Source organism: Aricia agestis, chromosome 12 (assembly GCF_905147365.1).
Source record: "Aricia agestis chromosome 12, ilAriAges1.1, whole genome shotgun sequence".
NCBI lineage: Eukaryota > Metazoa > Arthropoda > Insecta > Lepidoptera > Lycaenidae > Aricia > Aricia agestis.
This window is the reverse complement of record NC_056417.1, coordinates 12,867,242-12,890,608: the sequence shown is the minus strand read 5'-3', so window position 1 is coordinate 12,890,608 and position 23,367 is coordinate 12,867,242. Positions and strand designations below refer to the sequence as shown.

At 37.8% G+C, this 23,367-nt stretch overlaps 1 protein-coding gene across 1 annotated transcript; it reads right to left on the bottom strand.

The window, feature by feature from the left end:
* Window positions 1–14,467: 14,467 nt before the first annotated feature.
* LOC121732529 lies at window positions 14,468–18,134 on the bottom strand. Its single transcript, XM_042122444.1, has 2 exons — window positions 17,782–18,134; window positions 14,468–15,159 (listed from the first exon to the last, which is right to left on the bottom strand). Exons 1-2 carry the CDS (start codon window positions 17,978–17,980, stop codon window positions 14,546–14,548), a joined length of 813 nt encoding a protein of 270 aa, XP_041978378.1. The 5' UTR covers window positions 17,981–18,134; the 3' UTR covers window positions 14,468–14,545.
* Between the last annotated feature and the right edge of the window lie 5,233 nt (window positions 18,135–23,367).

The following is a 23,367-nucleotide window of genomic DNA, read 5'->3' as shown; positions in this document are numbered from 1 at the left end:
CTGATTTTCCTGATTGTACAGTTCCTGGCAGAAACGTTGTGTGCGGAATGACAATGATAGAGAAGTATGTCTGGGTACTTAGTTAACTTACATTTGAGAATTTAGACAAAATCCATACACCTTTGAGATGTAACTTCGCTGTCGAAGTTATCAAATGCAATTTGACTAAGCATCCAGAATCCAGACGTATTATTTGATTGGTAAAATGAGTTAAGTACCTACATGTTTACCAGTGTCCCATGATTCGTTGCAATAAACAAGGCTTAATGTTCCTAGCATTATGATTTATGAGGAACTATTGTTGTAATTCATAATCAACAGCGATTTATCCACTTCAGTCGTATGCAAATCTCATGGTAATTACAATATATTATACGAGTTATAATATGTGCATAATATTGAATGATTCCGGTGTTGCCAGCTTCTTGATGCTGGCTGCCAGCATTTGCCACTACATGTTGGGCCATGGTGGTTAACCACGACTGATAAAGCTTGTCTAATTTAAAATGACGCGCCCCACCACTTCACTAGTTGATATACCTAAATGAAACATTTTGTACTGTGAATACGAGAGAGGGGCGCGTCATTTTCAGTTTAAGACAAGCCCTACATTATTGCCGATCTGTCTACACTCTACAGCATTAGCATTAAAGACAAATAAACACTATATTTTGTGTTTAATATACCTATCATGATTATTAATCATAGGCATATTAAACATGGGCATCCCATTGCTGCAATCATGTTAAGACAATCATGGTTAGATTGCAAAGCCAAATGAAAAGGTATTGGATACAAAACATATTTCAAATCAGATTTTTTGAGCCGTGGTAGAGCCATGTTTTGTCATAAACGAGCCTGAACTGTGAAGATTCTAAAGGACTTACTTATACGTACGAGAGGAAAAACGAAGGGAAGGGGACAAAAAAATCTCTTTAAAACATTCCTCCCAAATCTTGGCGATAAAAAATTCTGTCAACACCGAAATCATCTGTTGCATTACTTTTGCTAATTAAAATTCTCATTGCGAGCACTCGGGCGTGAGTCATCAGGAATAGTTACGCAAAAGTCGTAATTGCGTCGCCGGCGCCAGCTCCCGTGATCGAAATAAACGAGAATCACTTCTCGGAACTGTTATTTGTAAACTACACGCGTAAATCGCGTCAACTGCGCACAAAAATTTGAAACTTGTAAGTAGCAAGACTTCGCCTCTACATGAAGGTGTAGAGCCTAGAGGCATTGTCCTTCGCAACTGAAGAGTTGCGAAGGACAATGATAATAATGAAAATGGGCAATTTTATGACCCGTCTATTTTCACTTACGAGCTAGTGAGTAGTGTGACAGCCTGCGACTGCGAGCGAGATTCGAAGCATTAGAATAGGGCCCTAGAGGGCAGTACCAGGTCCTGATCTACGTTTTAAAAAGGGGGGAGCAGAATCCCAATTTGTCGCCCTCCAAGCAAAAATGTGCGTTTTCAATTGGTACTTAAATAAAATGCTATGATTGCCCCGCGACAAGGGGCGCCTCCAAGTCTTTTAACAACAGATATAATTCGGCGAAACAACGTTGACGGGGAAGCGCGGTGGGCCACCGGTGGCGCACGCGGCGGTGAAAAAAGCGGCAAAAGTTTGGCAGGTGGCCTCCAGCCGCCCCCCAATCTTTGCCGCCCGGGGCAAGTGCACCCTCTCGCCCCCTCCTAGATCCGGGCCTGGGCAGTACGCTTAAGATTTTTAAAACAATCTAGTTTTTCATACTGGCCAGTAACTCCGGGGTAGTTTAAGGCGCAGCGCAGACGACAGACATCCGTGACGCACTTTTTAGTCTGTGGAAATAGAACGTATGCAATTATTATGCTACGTTCTATTTCTACGGACAAAAAGGTGCGTCATGGATAGTCTGTCGTCTGCGCTGCGGCTAAAAATTTCCGAACCGAAACACACGAACGTCCCTACAGACAGTTGCGCACAGCGCAGTCGTGGAAACCATGGCGCATCTTGTGATTGGCCAGCATCACGACGTGTAGAAAGGATCTATGAATATTGAATTATGATTAAGGGTACAACAACTGCATATTTTTTTATTTCCTTTTCAGATATCGTAAAGAATTCGAAAGCTGAGAGGTAATGTGAGGATCATGGTTTTTTGTTTGTTTTAGCTTCGTGGTTTTGCCCTACAACAACCTTAGCTACGCTTCCATTCTACGCTCGTTTAAAAGAAATCATATTTTGCTCATATAATATTGTATTTTCTAAATTAAAAAAATGACATTGAGTTTTGACTGTACAGCCTACACTCGCAAACTTTACAACTTCGCAATCACCGTGCGAGAGTTCTGAGTTTCCCAACCCTGTTCATGCTGCGCTAGCCACCTCGGAAGAATTATAGTACATTTAACATTACGCACCTAGGGCAAGAAAATAAGAAATGTCTCAGATCACATGTAATGAAAACATGTGATCTGAGGCTTTCTTATTTACTGCCCATGGTGCGTATAGGTACTATTTTTCTCATCGACGGAAGCGGAAAATGGCTACATCGGCACAGTATAGCAATATGACATATCCCTAACTAATATTGCTATTTGCTATACTGTGACATGGGTAAGCGCAGCGGGAAGAAAGTTGACGTTTTCCGCCCGGCGCGGAGGTGAGAAAAATTATTTGCATCAACAATTCCATAAAATATTGTACTTATAACTTAACTAAATGATAATTTTAATGACGTAATATTCCTATGTAAGTGGTAAAATATTTATTCATACCCAAATTACCTTTAATTGGTTAAAATTCCGGTAACTGTTTGAAGCGATTGCGGTTTTACGTTTTTGGATGGCAATTAATTTTGTTTCTCCTATTTAGAAACATTCCGGGAAATTTTTAATTTCGTTAGTTTCTTGTTTTTACGTCAATTTAAACTCAAAGAGGATAATAATTATTATAAAATATAAACTAAGTATATAGGTAGTATAAACTCTACAAAAACTATACCGAAGTTACAAGTAGGGAGCTATGTATTTAAAAAATAGAACATCTAAGGAAAATGTTTTTCTTTTGGGTGTACCCGTTGGCTGCAGTCGGAACTCGGATTTTCCAACAGACAACAATCAACAAGGTTTTTAAAATAAACTGCATACCTACTTTTTTCCTGGCTTACGAAATTTTTCTGTTTTGTTGTAAATTTTTACCTGTTTTTGTTTAAAAAAACTCTTAGATTTTCTTTCTAGTGAGTAGATAAACTCCTGTCAAAACACCTCGGAAACCGAACAATTAACGGCAACGGCAAGCCAAACATCTCTGACAACATCTTCTTATCTTGACCGTTAAAAGCGACATACGATTTCATATGTGGGATATGTGCGTGGCGGCCAAAGGAAGATCTTCCGACCGAGCGGGGTGTTATGCCCGGTCAGGCCGAAGCCCACGTGATACATCTCAGCTGTCGTATATATGTCGCAGCCGACTGGTTTAAATAGCCGTTCAATCAAACAGCTAGCCCTTTGACTGAACAACGCCATTCAATCACACGTCTAGCTTTTATATTGAATATTTTAGTCGCTCAAAACGTTCAACACTACAGCTGATTCAAAAGCCGCCGTCTAATTGAAGAAGTTCAGCGCGCACCGCTGCGGCGCTAGGTGCGTTTTATTTACAATATGGCGTCAACTAGCAGGTGTTGGTTGGTGTTTGTGGTTGTTTTTCGGAAAGAAAGTAGTTAATAAAAGTTACAAGTGTTATTAAAGAGACAAAAATTGTGGAGGCACATACGAGTGAATTAAAATTTCAACAAATATTCGAGGAGAAATTACGGGATTATGAAATGGGTAGACGCAGCCTCCCCCGAAAGGGGGGTTCGGGGGGCACAGCCCCCCGTCAAAACAAAAACAAACACAATCCAGAAAGTCTAAAAGTTGGTTAGGTTAGGTTAGAACTTAGACCACAACACAGAGGGAGCCGAGCGAGCGTGCTGCGGCAGCAGCCGGCGACCGCCGTCAAATAAAAGGAGGGCTCGGGGGGCGCAGCCCCCCGCCAAAACAAAAACAAACCAGTTGGCTAAGCGTCGTCTAGCTGTAGTGTTGAACGTTGTAGTCAACAAGTCGGCTAAACGACGTATAGCCGTGTGATTGAATGGCGTTGTTCAGTCAAAGGGCTAGCTGTTTGATTGGATGGCTATATAAACCAGTCGGCTGCGACATATATACCGACGCGCTCAGAAAACTTCGATAGCGCGATGCAGGAATGTTAGGCGAATTGTGGGTACCGCCACACATACATTTTGCTTTTTTATTTTTAACGTAGGTCGTGACACTCGTGACTGGGTTACTGGTATAATTTATAAAGTGTCGGAAAATTATTATTAACAGTTTCCGAAACCACAATCACCAGGCGAATATCTGTGTAAGTCGGGTTCCTAACAGGAAAAGATAATAGACCTACTCATAACTGAAATGAAAGCAGTTATTATAATTGAAGGTAAGGCAAGGCTGGAGTGCGTCCAAACGGGTCAGCATGTTAAGGTCGCCATTTACCTCCGTTGCGTAAGCTTATCACGAATTTTCTGATGAATCGTTTGGTCATCGCCTAAAAGTTCAAACAAATAGTTTTCTTATATACCTTACGTCATAACTCATAGGTCCTAAAATGGAAAAACTAAATATGGCATAGTAGGTATTCTGTCATATAAGGAACATTAATTGTTTAGTTACCTACTGTTATGATTTACGTAATTCAGTACTTAGTTTATTGTTTTTAGAATACTAAATTATTGTAACTTAACTATTTTTGACTAAATTAGATGGTAGTTTTAATATTTAAATCTGGCCACACTGACAACGTGCAATCCCAAGGCTACGTTCGCTTCACTTGGAGTGGGGGTTGACAGGTAAAAATTGTGTATAAATACCCCAAGAGCGCAGTATGATGCGAATTTTGACGGAAGAACAATTATTGTAAGAGGAATCTCTGCCCGAAAGTGTACCACTGTATAATATTGTAGAATAAATGTATTTGAAAGTCATCATGCAGTTTCTTATCACTACCCTATTTTTGTCCCTTTGTGCAACTACTTATACGTATGCGGTAGGTTATTAGGGCATTTTCAAAAAAATGTGTACCCCTGGTTTTTACCTTGTCCCTTGACTTCGCTACAGATTATTTGTAAAAAATTACATACTAACATTTTGTAATTTTAATGTAGGAGCATAAACAAGTTTTCTTTTATTAAAATACATTCACGTTTGTATATAATTTTATTTAGTATGAGATTTATAAGGGTTTTTAAGTACCGAAACCTATTAAATTCACCTGTCCCCTTCCCAGAAGTTGTAACAAAATCTTTAATAACTATTTTTTTTCTTAAAGTAAGTTACTTAAAAAACATATGTTAGATTCTTAAATACTTAATGTATCAATTGAATGTCTTGTTATTGAAAAATCTAACATAATTTAACTACAAATTAATTAAAATTATAATCATGAAAAAACAACCCGGCCGGAATGTTCGGTTTAGTGACCGTTTTTTTTAGTTTTATAAACATACTACAAAAATATTTTCGGCACTAAATGATAGCACTATATTTCATTGTACATCGAGAAACTTCAATTTAAATTTAGTAGTTAAAAATCTGCTACAAGACGCGGACGCAGGTTGGATGGTTCTTCAGGAACGGTTTATTTGTTCAGATAAGTGACCATATTTTGTAAGCATTATTATACTTTCTCCAACTGTTTTTACTGTTGACACGTTGCAAAATTAGTTTAGTATTTAGTATAAAAAATGAAATTGTGATAACTATTATCGGTTATTTACAAACACTTTAAAAGTAAAAGAAAGTAATATTACGTGACTTCCGACTTGTGACTTTTCGTATGGTCACATATAATGGAACGGACAAGTCACAACAGGCGGAAAGCATAAGGCTTAGTTCACATTTTAAATAAATTATTTTTTTATTCACAGATTTTATTAAGAAAATTGGAGATTTTTAAACTGGTACGATTAACGTACAAATATATTTTTTATTACTTATGTGTTAAGGTGACGCCGCGTTAAAGTAAAAAACCGTTTTGGATATGTTTTAGATTGCTAGTTTTCTATGAAAGGCCGGCCCGGCCTCTCACAGAAAACAAGCAATGGAACAGCAAAAAATGGAAAGGGCGTAAGCGACAAAATAGTTTTGTCGCGTAATTTAAAAACCATAAATACATTTCATATAAGCTATGGGCAAATTAAAGTGTATGCTTGAACCAATCCATGTACATTTTTGGAAGCTTAAATCACTCTCCTCTGTAGGGAAAAATAGGAATCCTTTTTTTTTACACAGGTCTATTTGATTGATTATTCTGTTTTATAAAAGTTGACCAATCGTGTTATGCTATGGGTAAATCAAAGACAAAGACATGATAAATACTGACAATGAACTTTAATTTCTTAGCTTTAGTTATTGCTGAGAAAAATCGATATCGCTACAGCCAAATCATAAAGGCGTCGACTTTACTTAACAATAACAAATATACTATTTAAAATTTAAGTACCTAAAAGTTTTATGTTTTTTAAAAATTTTGATTTTATTTCCACTACTTTTCTATCAGTAAAGTTGAAAATCATTTTGTGTCGTTGATATTTGCAGATTTATAATAACTAGACATCAGATTATATGCATTTGCATACTTGCATATGCAAATGCATATAATCACTTTTTAGGCGATAGTGCATATTTTGGCAATTTTTCGTTGATAGTGCATATTTCGGTAGTTTAACTTCCATGGGCATTAAGATTGCAATCGGAAAATGTTGGTAGAAAATTATTATTGGCGTATAATAAATAAATAAAAAGTCTTTATTTCAAGAAATTAAAAATCCTGTATTTTATGAAATTATAAAAATTGGCGCTTTTATTAATGTCACTACCGGAAAAGTCTTCAAAAAAATAATAAATTTTAATATTAAGTGACTTTTGATTGTGCATATTTTGTGCATATTTCGACCATTTTTCGTGCATATTTGCATGGATATTTCGGCACTTTGATCGTGCATATAATCCGATGTCATTAATAACTTAGGAATTCGTAGACATGTGAACACATCTTTATGATTATGAGATGTTCGTCCCTCTAATTATTGAAGTTAAATCTATGAAATCAAAGAATTTTTTACTTTTATAAGTAGTGCAACAATAAAAATGTTTAAATAAAAGGTTTTTGTGTTATAAAAACTCCTTTAAATATGTTAAATATTACTTACTTATGTAAAAAAATTAAAAATAACCTAGTGGTTGGGTCACATAGTCACACTATGGATTAAAAATAATTGCTACTCTTGTTGATCCTTGAAATTATCAAAATTTTTTTTAATAAACAATTAAATATGCATTTCACTAGATTAAATTAACGAAGAAATCCATTTATTGCTGTATTTTTTTGTTTTAAATTATATTTTACATTTAGTCGCACAACGGAATCTGTTTCGTCGAAAATTCGATTTTGTTTCAATAATATCAGAATAATATAACGTTTTCAGCGTTCTTTTTAACTTATTCCATTAGTTCAATATTTTTCCTTGTATATGACATTCAAAAAAAGGTAAATAAATGACCTTAAAAAATATAGACATATTTTTGCAAGGGTACACGTTTTTTTGAAAATGCCCATTAACTAAACAGGAGAATGAAGGTGGAAGAAAGCAAGGTTAACAGTTAACACAGTGACAGTCGAGCGACTAAGCTCTAAACTTTGTTAAATTTGAAAAAGGTACTTTGAGTTCCGGGAACACGGTGTTCTTCTGAAAAAAGTACGCCAATTGCCAAAGCAGTTGCGTGCAAGGTCTAGTTGAGCGATATGCAGTGGCAGGGCAAGACCTAAATTTGATGTGGGCAAGATATATTTTGCGGGCCCCCTGGGTCCTGATAAATGACTCAAGAGGGCGGATTTTGTTGAGAAAGAATTTTTGATACTGAAACTTTTATTTATAAAACGCAATTAATATTAAAGAATCGGGTAGTTTAACTTCAGAAAATTGAACATTTCTGTCACCTCCAAATTTATGGATAATTACATGATTACAGGTTAGACTTTCAGATTATTTTCTTCAAACAATTGTCTTTAGAAAAAATACTGGCGAGAACATGAGAAAATCGGTTTACTGTACTCACATGTGTAGTTCCTATGTGTTGAGCACGGTGTCCTACGAAACATATTTACGTAAATAATCGGCCAAGTGTGAGTCGAACGCACGAAGGATTCCGTACCGTTCACGAGAAAAATTGTGTTTTTTCAATGGGAGCCCCGAAAATTTCAACTGCCTACTGTTGTCACTTATCAGTATCGATTACGAGCAAAAAAACGCCAAAAATCACGTTTGTTATATGGGAGCCCCCCCCTTATTATTAATTTTATTTTTAGTATTTGTTGTTATAGCGGCAACAGATATACACAATCTGAGAAAATATCAGAAGTCTAGCTATAGTTACTTGAGATACAGCCTGGAGACAGACGGACAGACAACGAAGTCTTAGTAATAGGGTCCCGTTTTTACTTTTTACCCTTTGGGCATGGGACCCTAAAAATTAGTGTTGTCCAAGAGGCGCGACGTGCGTCGCCCCTTGGACCGCGAGGCACGGCCGGCGGCCGTAGGACGTAGGCGGAAGCCGTAGGAAGTGGCCCACGTCGCCCACGCCTTACGCCGCCTCTGGTGCTATGGTTTTCCGCAGTGACGATATTAGCTATGAATTACATAACACCATAACGGAGTTTCCTAAGGAATTATTTAATCTTTGTTTACTAATATCAGTAATCAGTTACCTCATGCTAGGCACGCGCTGGCCGTGTTTTCCCCTAGACAAGGTAATGAACAATTGTTTAGTTGAAATACCAGGTGTTATCAGTGATTGATTCATAGGCGGGACTACGCAATTTAATCGGGCTTTGTCAAGCGCAGCATCATCACAGATACTAAATAGTAAATAGTTGAACTTGACACGATGAACTTTACTTAGTTATTAAAAAACTGACTTGTTATAAGTTATAACCGACTAAATCATACGGAAGCACTCACAAGTCACAGATGATAATTGTTAAACTTTAATGAAAAATTTAACAATATGGAGCTAATTTCAAAAATTTAATTACAATTAAGTCATTAGTCATTACCTAATTATCTCTGAGTCAGTACTCAGTTAGGTCCGTTTTCTGTCTACAAAAGCTATTTCTCTAGTGGTATCATAGTGGTACTGGTATCATATATCGATTCTTATGTTACCGCCTCAAAATTGTTTACAACTCAGAAAACTACCTTGCCCTTTGCAGACAATTTCACATTTTGCCATTATCCAAACGAAGACAAATCTCAGAGTGCACTTTTATTCTGAAAATTATTAATAATGAGTTTGACTGTCCACACCTTCCCCAAAAAATAAATTTTACTGTACCTTCCAGATCAAGAAGATACAATCCTCCACTTTCTTGTGAAACCTACAGCACTAACTATAGAGGTAACTCGTTCCTGGTGCGAGCAAGCAGATCTTTTAATTCTCTTTGCAAAGAACTTAATCTAGATCCCTATACCACCAAAAGTACTAAATTTCGATCGGAATATAATAAGAGATTTTTTTAGTAAGTGATAGTTTTAGAAAGTGATTATAACTAGCTGTTGCCCGCGACTTCGTCCGCGTGGACTTCAGTTTATAGCGCGCGATGTCAACAAAATTGGTGTCAAAAGCTTTTATAAAAAAACCCTGGTACCCCTTAAATCAAAACAGCTGTGCAGTGTGCACATATTTCATTTTTTAAAATTAAACTTTATATTTTATGCCAAATTTTAAAGCTTATTTAGCCCCCCAATTACACAACTTTACCCATAAACTATTTATCATTGATAGGTTTAAGGTTACGTCACTGTATACTTATAATATAAAGTACTGACTTATTAAATAACGTTTAAAAGAAATAACAATCGAAAAAATCGAAACTACTGTATGATGATACCACCTCATAAAGAAAGATGTTGGGCAAGCGTTAGCGCGATGTAAGAGACGCACGGCGCCATCTAGTATGAGTTTTTGGTACTAACTTAATTTGAACAAATTTTCGTATTTTCACCCCCTTACAACCCTTTTTTCCAGTAAAAAAGTAGCCTATGTCCTTTCTCAGGCTTTAGACTATCTGTATACAAAATTTCATTACAATCGGTTCGGTAATTTTGGCGTGAAAGCGAGACAGACAGACAGAGATACTTTCGCATTTATAATATTAGTATAGTATAGATAGTATAGATTTATCTAATAGTGAAAACCTGTTATTGGCTTTCTTTTTATATAGTATTGGTTCTAGTTTATTATAAACATAAGCTGTAGGTTTTCCAAAACAAATAAATAAATAAAAAATAAATATTTCGACAAAGGTAAGTATATTATACTGTAGATACTCACCTACTATCCTCTGCCTCCCCCAAACCCAATTTTTTTGGCTGGGACAGGAGCTAAGTCCCTAGCTAAAACGATTCTATATCGGTTCTTTATAGAATCGCCTATGTATGGAAAATGGAATTGTCCCTTATGCTACGAATAATAAAAACTAGTTAATAAAAACTAGTTTTTATTATTCGTAGCCCTTATGTTATAAAATGTTAGACCACTTCATCCACTTATTATGTTGTGTAGACGAGCATAGCAAGTTGAATCTTGTAAGGACATAGAATTGCTTAATATTATGAAGTAAGTTACAGTCCACATATGGAACACGATATGGCCGCGTAGTCGTCTGATTAGATCTTGTAGACACACGAGAGAAAACAAGAAAATCTTGTTTTGGTTCAAAGAAATGTATGAAAGAACATAACAGTAATGGCGCTCATTCATAAAAATGTACGGTAGATTATGCGGATGATAAGAGTATAGCTGTTGTTACTTTCCACAACAAATGTTTTGGGCTAGGTCTGTATGAGTTGGGTCACGATGCACAAAACGCTCCGTGCATCGTGAGTCGTGACACCAGAGAAGGTGGGCCCAAGCAAGCCCCAAGTGGGGCCTCTGTCGGCCTGTGGGGTGAGAAGCGCCCCCAAATGAGTGTGGTCTGACAAAGGTCGGACGGCCACTGCCGGAGTTGCGGTGGGTGTGTCGTGTCCGTGGCTTCGTCTTGAGTGGCGAGAGGAGCGTCGCAGAGTTTTAGTGGGTAGGGTCGCGGCACATACCATCTTCGCCGCGATGAGCCCCACATATCCGCGGCGGGAGTCCCCATCCCCTGCGTCGAATGCGTTAATGCTTTTCTCTGCGTGAAAAAAAAAGGTCTGTATTCAGAGTTATTTTTAGGGTTCCGTACCCAAAGGGTAAAAACGGGACTCTATTCAAAGACTTCGATATGGTCACATTTAGCAATTCCTCTCAATCAATTCAGCAAATGAATTGTCAAAACTGTCAAAGTGATCAAACTGACAAATGTCAAATCAGTACAAAAATACAGAAATGAATTGCAAGCAGAGTTGCATTTTGCGATTTTAGAAAAATTAATCATAATATTATAATTATTCATATCTTGATTCTTCAAAGCGACCATTTTTTTTTTCAGAGTACATCCACTAACGATTACGGACTAGCCTAGTAAATGAACGCTCAAAAGGGGAGTGTGGATGGAAAACTCGAAAGCAGAAATTTTGACTTAGGAACTTTGTTTGGACTAATTAGGAGGTAAAGATACTGTGAAAAAAATATCCGTTTGATGCGAGACGTCCGTTGTGTACGATATACGAGGGGTAAGTGCGAGTTTTATTCGATCCGACGCATCGAGCACGTTTACACGAATTTATATGGGATCAAAGCAGTATCCACGTTAGCCAGTAGATGGCGCTGCTTTGATTCCATATAAATTCGCGTTAACGTGCTCGATGCGTATGATCGAATAAAACTCGCACTAACCCCTACGGTATAGATAACGCGGTACGTCACAACTGAAAGCGTGATAAACTCGGCTGTAGCCGTTGGCTGCCGCCGATACGTGCCGTTCGTCTATAATGGCGCAATCTCATTGGTCGATATTACCTCCCCTCCCTCCGGCTCACCTCCTAGACGTCAGGACTTTCAGTATGTTTTATCCCTGATCACCCTGAATAAGTTCCAGCAGAAATCGCTTAGGTACCCGCACACGTACTCTATACCTTCTTTTGAGTCATTCGTTAACCGGACTATATGTATGAGAATTTCGATGGCACCCGGCCTCTTAAGTCAATGGAACGGAACCCTTTGTGCGCTTGTCCTACAGCTGCTGTCAAGCCCCTGTTGAGTAGAGAAGCTGCCACAAGCTCACAACTCGCTAGGCACATAATCACTCTGTCGACTCGCATTGGTCTGTTTTGATAATAAAATTGTACACGGAAAGACCACACAATAATAATAATTATTAACATTATAATTTAGTTAAAATTTTAATGTAAGTAAATAAAAGTTCCGAGGTATCGAAAAAAATACACCAGTTCTCTTAGAAACGTTTACTTATAAAAAAAATATTTTCTTACCTTAATGGAATGAAAAAAATATTTAAATACAAAACAAGTGAACCGAAAGTAAATTATTATTAATAAATCCTCAATTATAATATCAGCACATATCAGTATCACTTATTAAAGTGACGTCGAATCAGGGAAGTAACAGGCCGGAAGTAAGCGGCATCATGTACCTAGAATGTGGTTACTAGTTTTTTTTTTTAATGAAATAAGGGGGCAAACGAGCAAACGGGTCACCTGATGGAAAGCAACTTCCGTCGCCCATGGACACTCGCAGCATCAGAAGAGCTGTAGGTGCGTTGCCGGCCTTTTAAGAGGGAATAGGGGAGGGCAGGGATGGGAAGGGAAGGGAATAGGGGAGAGTAGGGAAGGGTAAAGGCTAAGGGATTGGGCCTCCGGTTAGGGTTGTTATCACCTTCATATCTGTCGCCGGTCTAGCACGACAAAAATTCCGGACATTTGGCCGAAATATGGCTATTTTCCCGGACACCCATTAAAACTATTTACTATTACGTCCCAATTTTTTCAACAAAAATTTGTAAGATTAACTTAAGTCCTTGAAATCGTACCTACTTGATTTTGATCAAAGAAGGAAGAAAGTGTGTATGCTTAGCGAGTTTTTATCTTTCGTTTATTGCTGCCTGGCCAAAAAGTTGGATTTGTCTCACAGATAACCCCCAGGTTATCTGTCATTTGTCTCAACAAAAGTCTCCATCCGGATTTCACCCGGACACTTTTCAAAAACCCGGCCGGACGGTCCCCGGACGCCCTTCAAACTAGGACAAATGCGGGGAAATCCGGACGGATGGCAACCCTACCTCCGGTAAACTCACTCACTCGACGAAACACAGCGCAAGCGCTGTTTCACGCCGGTTTTCTATGAGAATGTGGTATTTCTCCGGTCGAGCCGGACCATTCGTGCCGAAGCATGCTCTCCCACGTTTATTATTGTATAATTCTACAAATCTACATGTACTCTGCATTGTAAAACGTACATTAGTCAAAATGCATTCGCCAGAAGTTAGCTTTCGGCTATCGCTAATAATTATTGTCATTGCACTTGCGCTTGCGATGCGTTATGTCAAATCTCGTAGGTCAAATCCATGGATAAAGTACAAATCCCATAAATTGACATTTTAGTTCGCTATCGAAATTGGCGAATACTTTTTGAGTTGAACTAAGCACGAAGCTGAGTGATTTGTCGCTTCTAAGCGAAGGGTACCTACTACCTACAAATGTAAGGTGACTAATTATTGCCATTGCCAACAAACCAGTTAATATTTCAAACGTTAGCTCGAATCACAATCATTATAATTTTCCCGAAATAAGTAACCGGAGCTACAGCTGGCAAGTGGCAACACAATTCGGGGGAACATTGATTCGCGCACGCAATGACGGGCCGCAGCGTGCTGAGGCGGAGAGCAAAATTTCGCTCGTATCGCTTGAAGCAAGGTACTAAGTATGTACCAGGTAGTCTAAATTAGCATAAATTGTCGGGCCGCAGCGGCAAACGAGGCAGATTTGCAATGCGGCCCGCTGCGCCCCTTCACCAGTATGCTTATAAACTTATAGCAAGCGGATTCCAATTTCTAGCAGTCTGCACAAAAAATGTGTTAATGCATTGCACTCCGTTCCACAAACTGCGGCACGACACGGTGTGCGCGAGCCACGACGGCTTGTCTATGACAGTTCGTGGAAGGCCATGTGGCGAAATAATATTGATTCTGGCGATAACGAATTCGGGGAACGGTAACCAACCTTTTCAATGTCATTTTGAATATCCTTCAGAGTTCAAAGCAGCTGCGACCTCAGCAGTCAGCACTCAGCGCGTTATGGATGCCAGAACCGTACATTTTTGAGGTAGAAATGATCTATTCGGAAGGGTCAAAGACTAAAATTATAAAATATAAATATTATCATGTAAGTACTTAATTATCACGTAAATCTTTTTCACACATATTATGTATACGAAACACGAAAGAGATGACAAGATTTTAAATTTTAATACACTTAACGCCCAGATTAGTGCATCACATCACCTATGCTATGAATCAATATGTCAATTTGTAAGATTAACTTTAAACTCCTTCTCAGACTCGCTGTCACTCATTTGCATGGTCACCAGAGGATCTTCCATGTACTCCAGATGGATAGGAGTCTGCTTACTGGACCTGCTAGTGTAATGTCTTATCACATTTATTATATCACTCTTCGCATCCAACTTCATCTCACTGGGTATACGCTTTATGTCGTTCAGCAAACACAGAAGGAACTGCCTGTCCTCATCGTGGTTATCACTGTTTATCTTCTTCACGACGTTATTAGTGATCGTTTCCACTAAATCTTCCGTCGCGTCCACATTCCTCTCTTGGTGGGCTAGGGGTACTTCGACGTTCCGCACTTTCATCTTCTTTACTATCTTCGTGGAATCTACGGGTGAATTTTTTTCTGGTTCCTGTTCTTTTTGGGCGTCCTCGTGTTTTCTAATAACAGCTTTGTAGTTATATTTTCGTCTTCTCGAAGAGTGTTTGAAGGTCACTAGGAGGAAGGTCAGCAGGTCGTGGTGCTTGTAGGGCCTGGCGACGGAGCCCATTGCGCTGGCTCGATTCTGGTTCCGTAGACTCCTGACGAAGCAGTCCCGAAGCACCTTCCATTTGTTCTGGAGCTCGTTTTCTGGAAAGTAAACGTATTGTCAAGGAGCTGATAGGGTCATCAACAGACGAAGACCTGGATCTGTCTTCGTCTGTTGATGCGAATTTGATTCCGATTACAAAGAAACAGGATCGAGATTGGGTAAACGGGACTCGGCTGCACCATCTTCGATTGCACATGGACAAGACGTGTGTTAGTGTGCAAACTGCAAACTTTTTATTTGGTCTGAGACTTACAAAGGGCGTATTTTTAAATAAGCTAAGTAAATCAACATTACAACAGGCATCCCAACAAGTACGTCAATTCAATGTGTATTTCGTAGTAAATAAATTTTAATAATTTACTCCTAAAGTTCTCATTGCATCGACGCGTCGCGTTGCAATATGCACTGACCCTAACTTCACTAACGTGGCGTAAAATTCACACACTGTAGTCTGTACAATATAAAATATTGTACAACTCTACTATAAGTAGGGGTGCCAGGCGTCCGGATAAAGCCGGAGTCCGGACACAGTCAGGCCTTTTGCTTGCGTATCCGGCCAAATTCAAAGGGAGTCCGGCCTTTGTAGAGCCTCAAAACACAAATTTACACCTAAATAGACGTGAAAATTGTATAGCTATTAGATCTTAAACTGTTTTATTAAAACGAAAAATTTGTACAGTGTACACGAGCTGCCGAACCTATTTCAAGTTTAGATTCTAAGTAGTCTTCTAAGCAACTCTTTTTGTACTAATGTCCGGCCAAACTGACTGATTTGTCCGGCTTTTTGGTTTAGAGACCTGGCAACCCTAAGGGCCGAATCACACCGGAATGGCAGCGCAGCGGCGAGCATTTTCAGTGTCATATTATTATATTATGATTTTAAACTTTACCTTCATTATTGTATATTGTAATACATAATATTATACCCCAGTCAACTAATAGACAAAAATACCCTGTAACCTTGCATAAATTCGCACCAAGCTGAAAATCCGTAATATTGTTAAGAAAGTTATTACTCGACGAATAAAATTTGAAAGTTCCCCATAATTCCCATTTGTGCTAAATATTTTATTCAAGGTCAAAGTCCAAAAAATTATTTTTTCAGTTTTAAAGACCCCTCGTACCAACACTACCAACCGAAGGTTTAATCTACAAGGTGTAACAAAACTAAGTGTAAGTGATAATACTTTATGTATTTGTATAGAATTCACTGTGAAAGTAACACCGCTGAAAGACCAATTATTTTTTTCATTTTTGTATGGGGAATCTCGTGACGCTGGTTGCTGGGGCTTGCCCATACAAAAGTGAAAAAAAATTAGGTCTTTCAGCGCTGCTATTTTCACAGTGAACTCTCTTCAAGGAACACGTACACACCCTAAAGTATTATCACTAAGTTTTGTTACACCCTGTATACTAAGTATATTATATGCTAATTGCTAGTGCTAAATCAATTAAAACGCAATACTACGCATAATATTGTTCACTAATCACTTGATTACTGAATTGCTGATGATACCTACTAATCAGTAATTCAGTAATCACGGTCCGATAGTTTACATAGGTAATTGACAATTAAGGTACGCGCACAGTTTGTCGGCGCGTGCCGGGGCGGATCGGGGCTCAGCGCAGCGCAAAATGCGCTATAGCACACTATTGCCGGGCCGGGTCGCATCGCATTGACGGATTTTGAGTACTTTTGATAGCTCCAGTGTGACCACTCTTAAATCACTCGTGACTCGATATATCAATAACGCTATATAATATTTAATATTCTACTAAAATCTACTAGACCGTGTAGCTTCTACCGAAAATCTACCTTTATTAATCAATGTATTCTACGTGGTTGAAACTAAAATAAAACTAAAATGTTTATATGGACTGTCTTCATTATGCATTTAAAATTTTTATTTTATTTGTTAATTTGTTATATAATATCGATCTTCTATTAAAATTTACAAAAAATTTTGGACTACTAAATCGTCATTCATTTGACCTCAAATCTACCAAAAAGTGGAAATCTATGTGAAGTGTGGCCACACTGTTGAAGGGGCGCATCGGGTTTATCGGGCCTTGTCAGTTGTCGCATTGACGGAAATCCGCTGCGCCCCGACACAGTGTGCGATACGCGCATCCACTTCCATACAAATTGTATGGAGGCGGATTTTTGCGATGAGCGCCGGCACGACCCGTCTCAATGTACTCACTCCTTAATAGTACTTAAATATATTATGTACATTTTAATTATTAAGCCGTTTATTATGTCAGCTATCGGCCTAGTTAATTCATTATTGAATTATTCCTACCGTAGCCAACCCCGAAATCGTAATATCCAAAACTATGCAATGCGACGTTGAAATTGCGGCATTATGTACTATGTAGTGTAGGTATTGCGGTTATTGCGTTTCGCGGTCGAGTAGCGAGCGGTGCGGCCGCGGCGCGCAGAGTCAGACGGCAGACGGTAATAGATAGCGCAAGCCGCAATTATTATACAATAATATTATACAATACATATACATTATACACTTAATACACACAGTACATATAAAAAGTGTCATAATATTTATGTGACATCAGTTCAGAAAAACGTGTCGTTTAATTTAATTTATCAATAATCATAACTTGTTTTTAAATTAAAATATGTTGTAAAGTTGTAAACTCACCTATTTCAGTTTTCTCTTCTCTATTTCGCTCCGGGTAGTCCGGTACCATAGCCTCGCATACCTCCTCCCAATCTCTAATCTTTCGCGGCCTATTGTTGTACTCTTTCGATTTTAAATTCCAAATGCTGTGTCGCTTTTGGATTTCGGCGATGAATTGCTCGACGTCGAAGTTGTCCGAGTTGCAGATGCTCAAGGCCATTTTCAAGATGGCGCGGTGGTTATTCAAGATGGCGGCAGCTGCGCGGTGTAGCGGGGTGCTGCTGACAACGGCGACGTGCGGTCGGTGTGCAGCTGACGTTGCGACTGAGGCGCGGCGCGGTGGGGAGCGGCAACGCGACGCGGCCGGCGGCACTCGGCAGGCGGCAGCTGCTAGCTCGTGAATAATTGTCAGTCACGTGGCGCGCACAGTATAAATGATACACAGTAGACCATGTACATTTTCGATACTATAGTCTTGATTAGTTGACTTGAGACGCGCACTTAATATACGTGATTGTTTTAACCAATGACACTACAAATCGTCAATTTTGTAAAATTGAATTTAAAAATAAAAGTTTCAAATTTCAATAAATCAGTTACTTATGGCAAAAAATTATAATTTTTTGCCATAAGTAACTGGCAAAAAATTATAATTAAGTATGTAAGTACATTCTCAACCTTTACTTTACTTTCCAGACTCTTATTTTATTTACCTTGTATTTGTATTTTTTACACATCAAGTTAACTTTACAGTGCAATGCGTTGTGTAGTAACATGTCGCGCATATTATGATCCTTGATGCACGAATTCATATAAGTCTTGAGTTACGCTACTGTTTCATTTATATTGTGTGTCACGTGACGCTGCATGCAGTCACTGGATGCTGACAACCGCGACAAAATATAATTATAATTTATAATACAAGCTCTGAATTCCGAGGTTTTTAGATAATAATATTATAATATTCGTTCTTGAATCGCGTTTACGTTCAAAAATCGTTTTTATACCTTTTAGATTATAGGATTTGTATTTTAGTAGCATTACAGTGTCGTGGAAGTACAGTTTAAGCACAGAATGGACAAGTACAAGGTTTAAGTAAGTATTAATATAAGTACTATGTTTACTTTGATACAAGTTACACCTGAAACAAGACAGGTTGTTACATAATACACAATTGATACGTGGGGACATCCGTCTGTATCAGGTTTATAAAAGATCACTTTGTCATCTACTGTGAACACAGTCTTTCTAGAGTCATTACAAAAGAAATAGGCAGCTCAAAGCCAACTTCAAATAAAGTATACCTTATGCCGGTCTTCCCCAAGTTGACCTTACAGTATGTTTTATGGTTTCACTGTTTGTGACGTGTTTATGTAAATCACAAACAAAGATTATTATTAATGAGTAAGTACTTTAGTACATTAAACGTCATTTCAAGAACCTAAATTAGTATTTTAAGTAAGTACTCAATAAATATTGTCTAATATAGGTACTTAAGTAGTAAGACTAGTAAGTAAGTAGGTATGTAAGTACATAAATTCTCGTGTCAGTTTGTGTGGGAACTCCTCCAAAACGGCTCAACCGATTTTAATGAAGTTTTGTATACTTAAGTATAATGTAGGTACATTCGTAACTACATTAGGCCTGAGAATAGGTTTTTAAATCTAGTTTTAAAATTGATACTTACTAGAAATAATTTATTATGGCAAAACAACGTTTGGCGGGTCAGCTAGTATTTGTGTAAATATTTTGCACTTAAAAAGTACTTTATCAAATCAAATCAAATCAAATCATTTAATTCAGGCATCAGAGGCCCATATAACAAATACCTTACATATAATTATATAATAAATACCTTAAAACCTACTACTTTATGACCGAGTTACTCTGGTGCTGGATTTTGATAAGATATCTCACATAATCTTCAATGAATTCACATTGTAAAGAAAACACGCAGAAAATTGAACCAAATAAGTATGTGAAAAAAAGAACAATTTACGTTTAGACTTTAGATAATATGCCACGAGATATGCGGTATTAGGCCTAGCGCGCACCACGATTTTAATTTTTGCGACACGATTTCAAAATCGCGCTGTATAAAATCGCAAAGAGTACGGTGCGCGCACTGCGATAAATAAATAGTGATCTTTGATTCTTTGCTCACTTTCACCGTGGATTTCGTACAAGTTGCTTGTCTTTATTTACTACTTCGGAGGATCAGAAGAAAAAAAAAAGAAAGATAGAAAATTTATCAAAGGTTTCTTTTATCAGAAATACCATGAACTTCGGATGTATCCCAAAAAATTATTTGGCTATTATAGAATGAAAATTCTATTATAGAATGAAAACACAATGGTGGTCTTTCTTGTACTTACTACGATTATCAAATGTTCCACGTCTATCTTCGTATCGTTTGGAGATGGACACTCCATTGGAGATACAGGCGCCGACATGTAAACACTGTACTTGTATAATTGAGATCAGTGAATATAAACCACAACAATGTTTATTGTTGGACAGAATATGATAATTATGTATTAATCTGTAGACAGATGAAACACAAATGAAGTGCCGGCCGGCCCGAATTATTTACTCGCATGTGCGCGCACCGTCATACTAACTCATACGTGTTTTTTTGCGATAAAATAATCGCGCTGCATAAAGTCGTGGTGCGCGCTAGGCCAAAATGTGACAAATCACAATTTTAAAATCGCTGCGATTATTTACTCGCATGTGCGCGCACTGTCATACTAACTCATACGTTGTATTTCTGCGATAAAATAATCGCGCTGCATAAAGTCGTGGCACAGAATATGTCGTGATGCGCGCTAGGCCTTAGGTATTAGCACAGCGTAATAAAGATCCATAGACTGTGGTATTAGCCATAAATGATAAAGGTGCCCATACACGGGACAAGTTGTCGTTTCGATCGATCGTCAAGAAAATCGTCCAATCGATCTTTTGAACGTAAAAAATCGTTTGCGATATTGCTACACACGTACAATTTGTCGTTCGATTTAAACATCGAGGAGATAAATCGTTACGATAATAATTGTCCCGTCACCCGTGTATGGCCACCTTTAGGAAATTAGGATAAGCGCATAGGTTTCTAATAATAATAATATTTTTCTAATAATAAGGTTTTCCGACTCTTCGCTTCGCTCTTTTTACAGTGTACCTACTATGAACTATCTAAGGCATAGTAAGGGACACCTTAAGGTGTCCCTTACTATGCCTTAGATAGTATCGTTGGTTTTAAACTTGCCTTAGATAGTATGGTTGGTTTTAAAAAGGTGGATTTAAATCCACGTATCTTTAAATATTATCACTTTGTTAGGTAACATTAATTAAAAAACAGGATTAAAAAATTACAAAAAAAATTACGAGAAATAGAGGTAAACTTTGTGACTTAACACAATAATAATATCCATTAACTACATTCTTATTTCTCGGTAGTCCTAACTCCTAATCACGTTTCCAAGAAGGAGATCATGATATTTTTAATGAGATCAATGGAACACGCCATTTAGCTAAATGACGAGTCACAACTCACAGTGAGTGCGTACAACGTACTACCACAGTGTAGATAAATAGATATCTATTTATCTGCACTGTAGTACCCCTCTAGCTACAGTAAAAACACAAAACGAAATTCTAAAAATTGGCACATTAAATGTTAGATCATTAGGGTCAGAGATAAGATACATAGAATTAATTTACTCACTACAAAACATAAAAATAGACATACTCGTTTTAGCGGAAGTCCGAAAAATGGGATGCAATATTGAAGAACATGAAAACATATCTTCTGCTTCAGAGGAGAAACACCTGGGCTGCACGAAGTAGGCTTTCTTATCAAGAACAAATATAAAAGAAACATAATAAACTTCACAGGTCTTTCAGAGCGGGTGGCTGTATTGCAAATGAAATTCGAACAAGAAAGTTTATCAATAATACAGGTGTACGCTCCCACGGAAAAGTCATCAGAAGAAGCAATCACTTTATTTTATAAAACCTTGGAAAAAGCTTTTCATCTAGCTGGAACACACGTCCTTCTTATAGGAGATTTTAACGCTCAGATAGGACAAACAAACATAGATGACAATTTAGTACTTAATGGGAAAATTTGGTTACGGAACTCGAAGCGAAAGGGGTGAAAAGTTAGTGCAATATGCCTTAGAGAACAACCTATCGATAATGAACACCTTCTTTAAAACGAGAAAAAATCGTAAATGGACGTTTATCTCCCCAGACGGAAAAATAAAAAATTAAGTAGATTACATTTTATCAAATGAACCCAAAAAAATAAGCAATATCGAAGTTCTCCACGGCTTAGGATTTAGATCAGACCAGATCATTCTAGGAAAACGGAAGAAGCCCAGAAAAACTTTTGAATCGCAACCTAAGCCAATAAAATCAACAGAAGATATCAATTGCTACTTGAAAAACTTAGAACATAATGTACAAAAAGTGAGTCTCCAAGACGACGTCTGTGACGTTCAGACGCTTTACAACAAACTGGAAAGCGCCATTAATAAGAGTATGCCATCAAGAGCACTTAATTCTAAAATAGACAGAGCTGAAAAAATTATAAGTAAAAGCACCAGGGACATGCTGTTAAAACGAACGGAGCTAATAAAAACGAAACACAAAACAAAAGAAATTAAAAAGGAATTAAGAAATATCTTTAAAACAACAAGCAAAGCAATCAGATCAGATTACCAGAACTACAGAAATAAGATAATAGAAGACAACCTGCAGAAATATAGAAGCTCCAAAAAAGCCTACAAACAGCTGACAACACATAAAAACTGGATTCAAAACCTAAGCACCACAAAAAATGAGACAAGAACCAGAGACGACGTGATAAATAATGCAACGGAATACTACAAAACATTGTATGCAGAGAAAAGTGGCATATCTGTCTCACCTCATGTAAGTAACACCTCTTTACATAGCAAAATAATCAATCAAGGTATCTATATACCACCAATAGACGAATTAGAAACTATTAAAAATATCAAAAAGATGTGTAGGGAAGGTACCATTAAAAATATATTTTTTTAAGATTTCATGTAAGTACCATTTTGTCGGCATCATTAATATATGTGCATTCATGTCAAATTACGGCTTTGTAGGTCTTATAGTCTCTGAGCAAAACCGCGGACAGACAGACAGACAGACGGACAGACCGAAACTATAAGGGTTCCTTGTTGACTACGGAACCCTAAAAATGCTCTTTCATCGCTGCTACTTTCAGTGCATACAGTATATTATGTACTGTCTGTACACGTTATAGTTGGACAAGTAACAATGTTTTCTCTGTATGATCTTGCTTGACAGACAAGGACAAAACATTGTATAGCTACGGCTGTCCATAGCATGGACACTTGGGCAGCCTCATTGTGTATGGACTCCATACACATTATTGACATTACACAATGAGGATCTTTTCAATGTTCCATACCCCGTAGGCGAACGAAGGGTGAAAACGGGACCCTAACCTAATAATAAATCGGTGTCTGTCTGTCTCTCGTAACTCGTAAATGGTACCTACCCTTCGTGCGCGAGTTCGACTCAAACTTGCAGTGCCGGTTTTAGGACTAC

Coding starts and splice junctions, on each gene's coding strand:
- LOC121732529 (XM_042122444.1), bottom strand. CDS start 17,980: ATGGCCTTGAGCATCTGCAACTCGGACAACTTCGACGTCGAGCAATTC. Junction 15,160..17,781: donor AGAAGAGAAAACTGAAATAG/GTGAGTTTACAA, acceptor TTTACTTTCCAG/AAAACGAGCTCCAGAACAAA.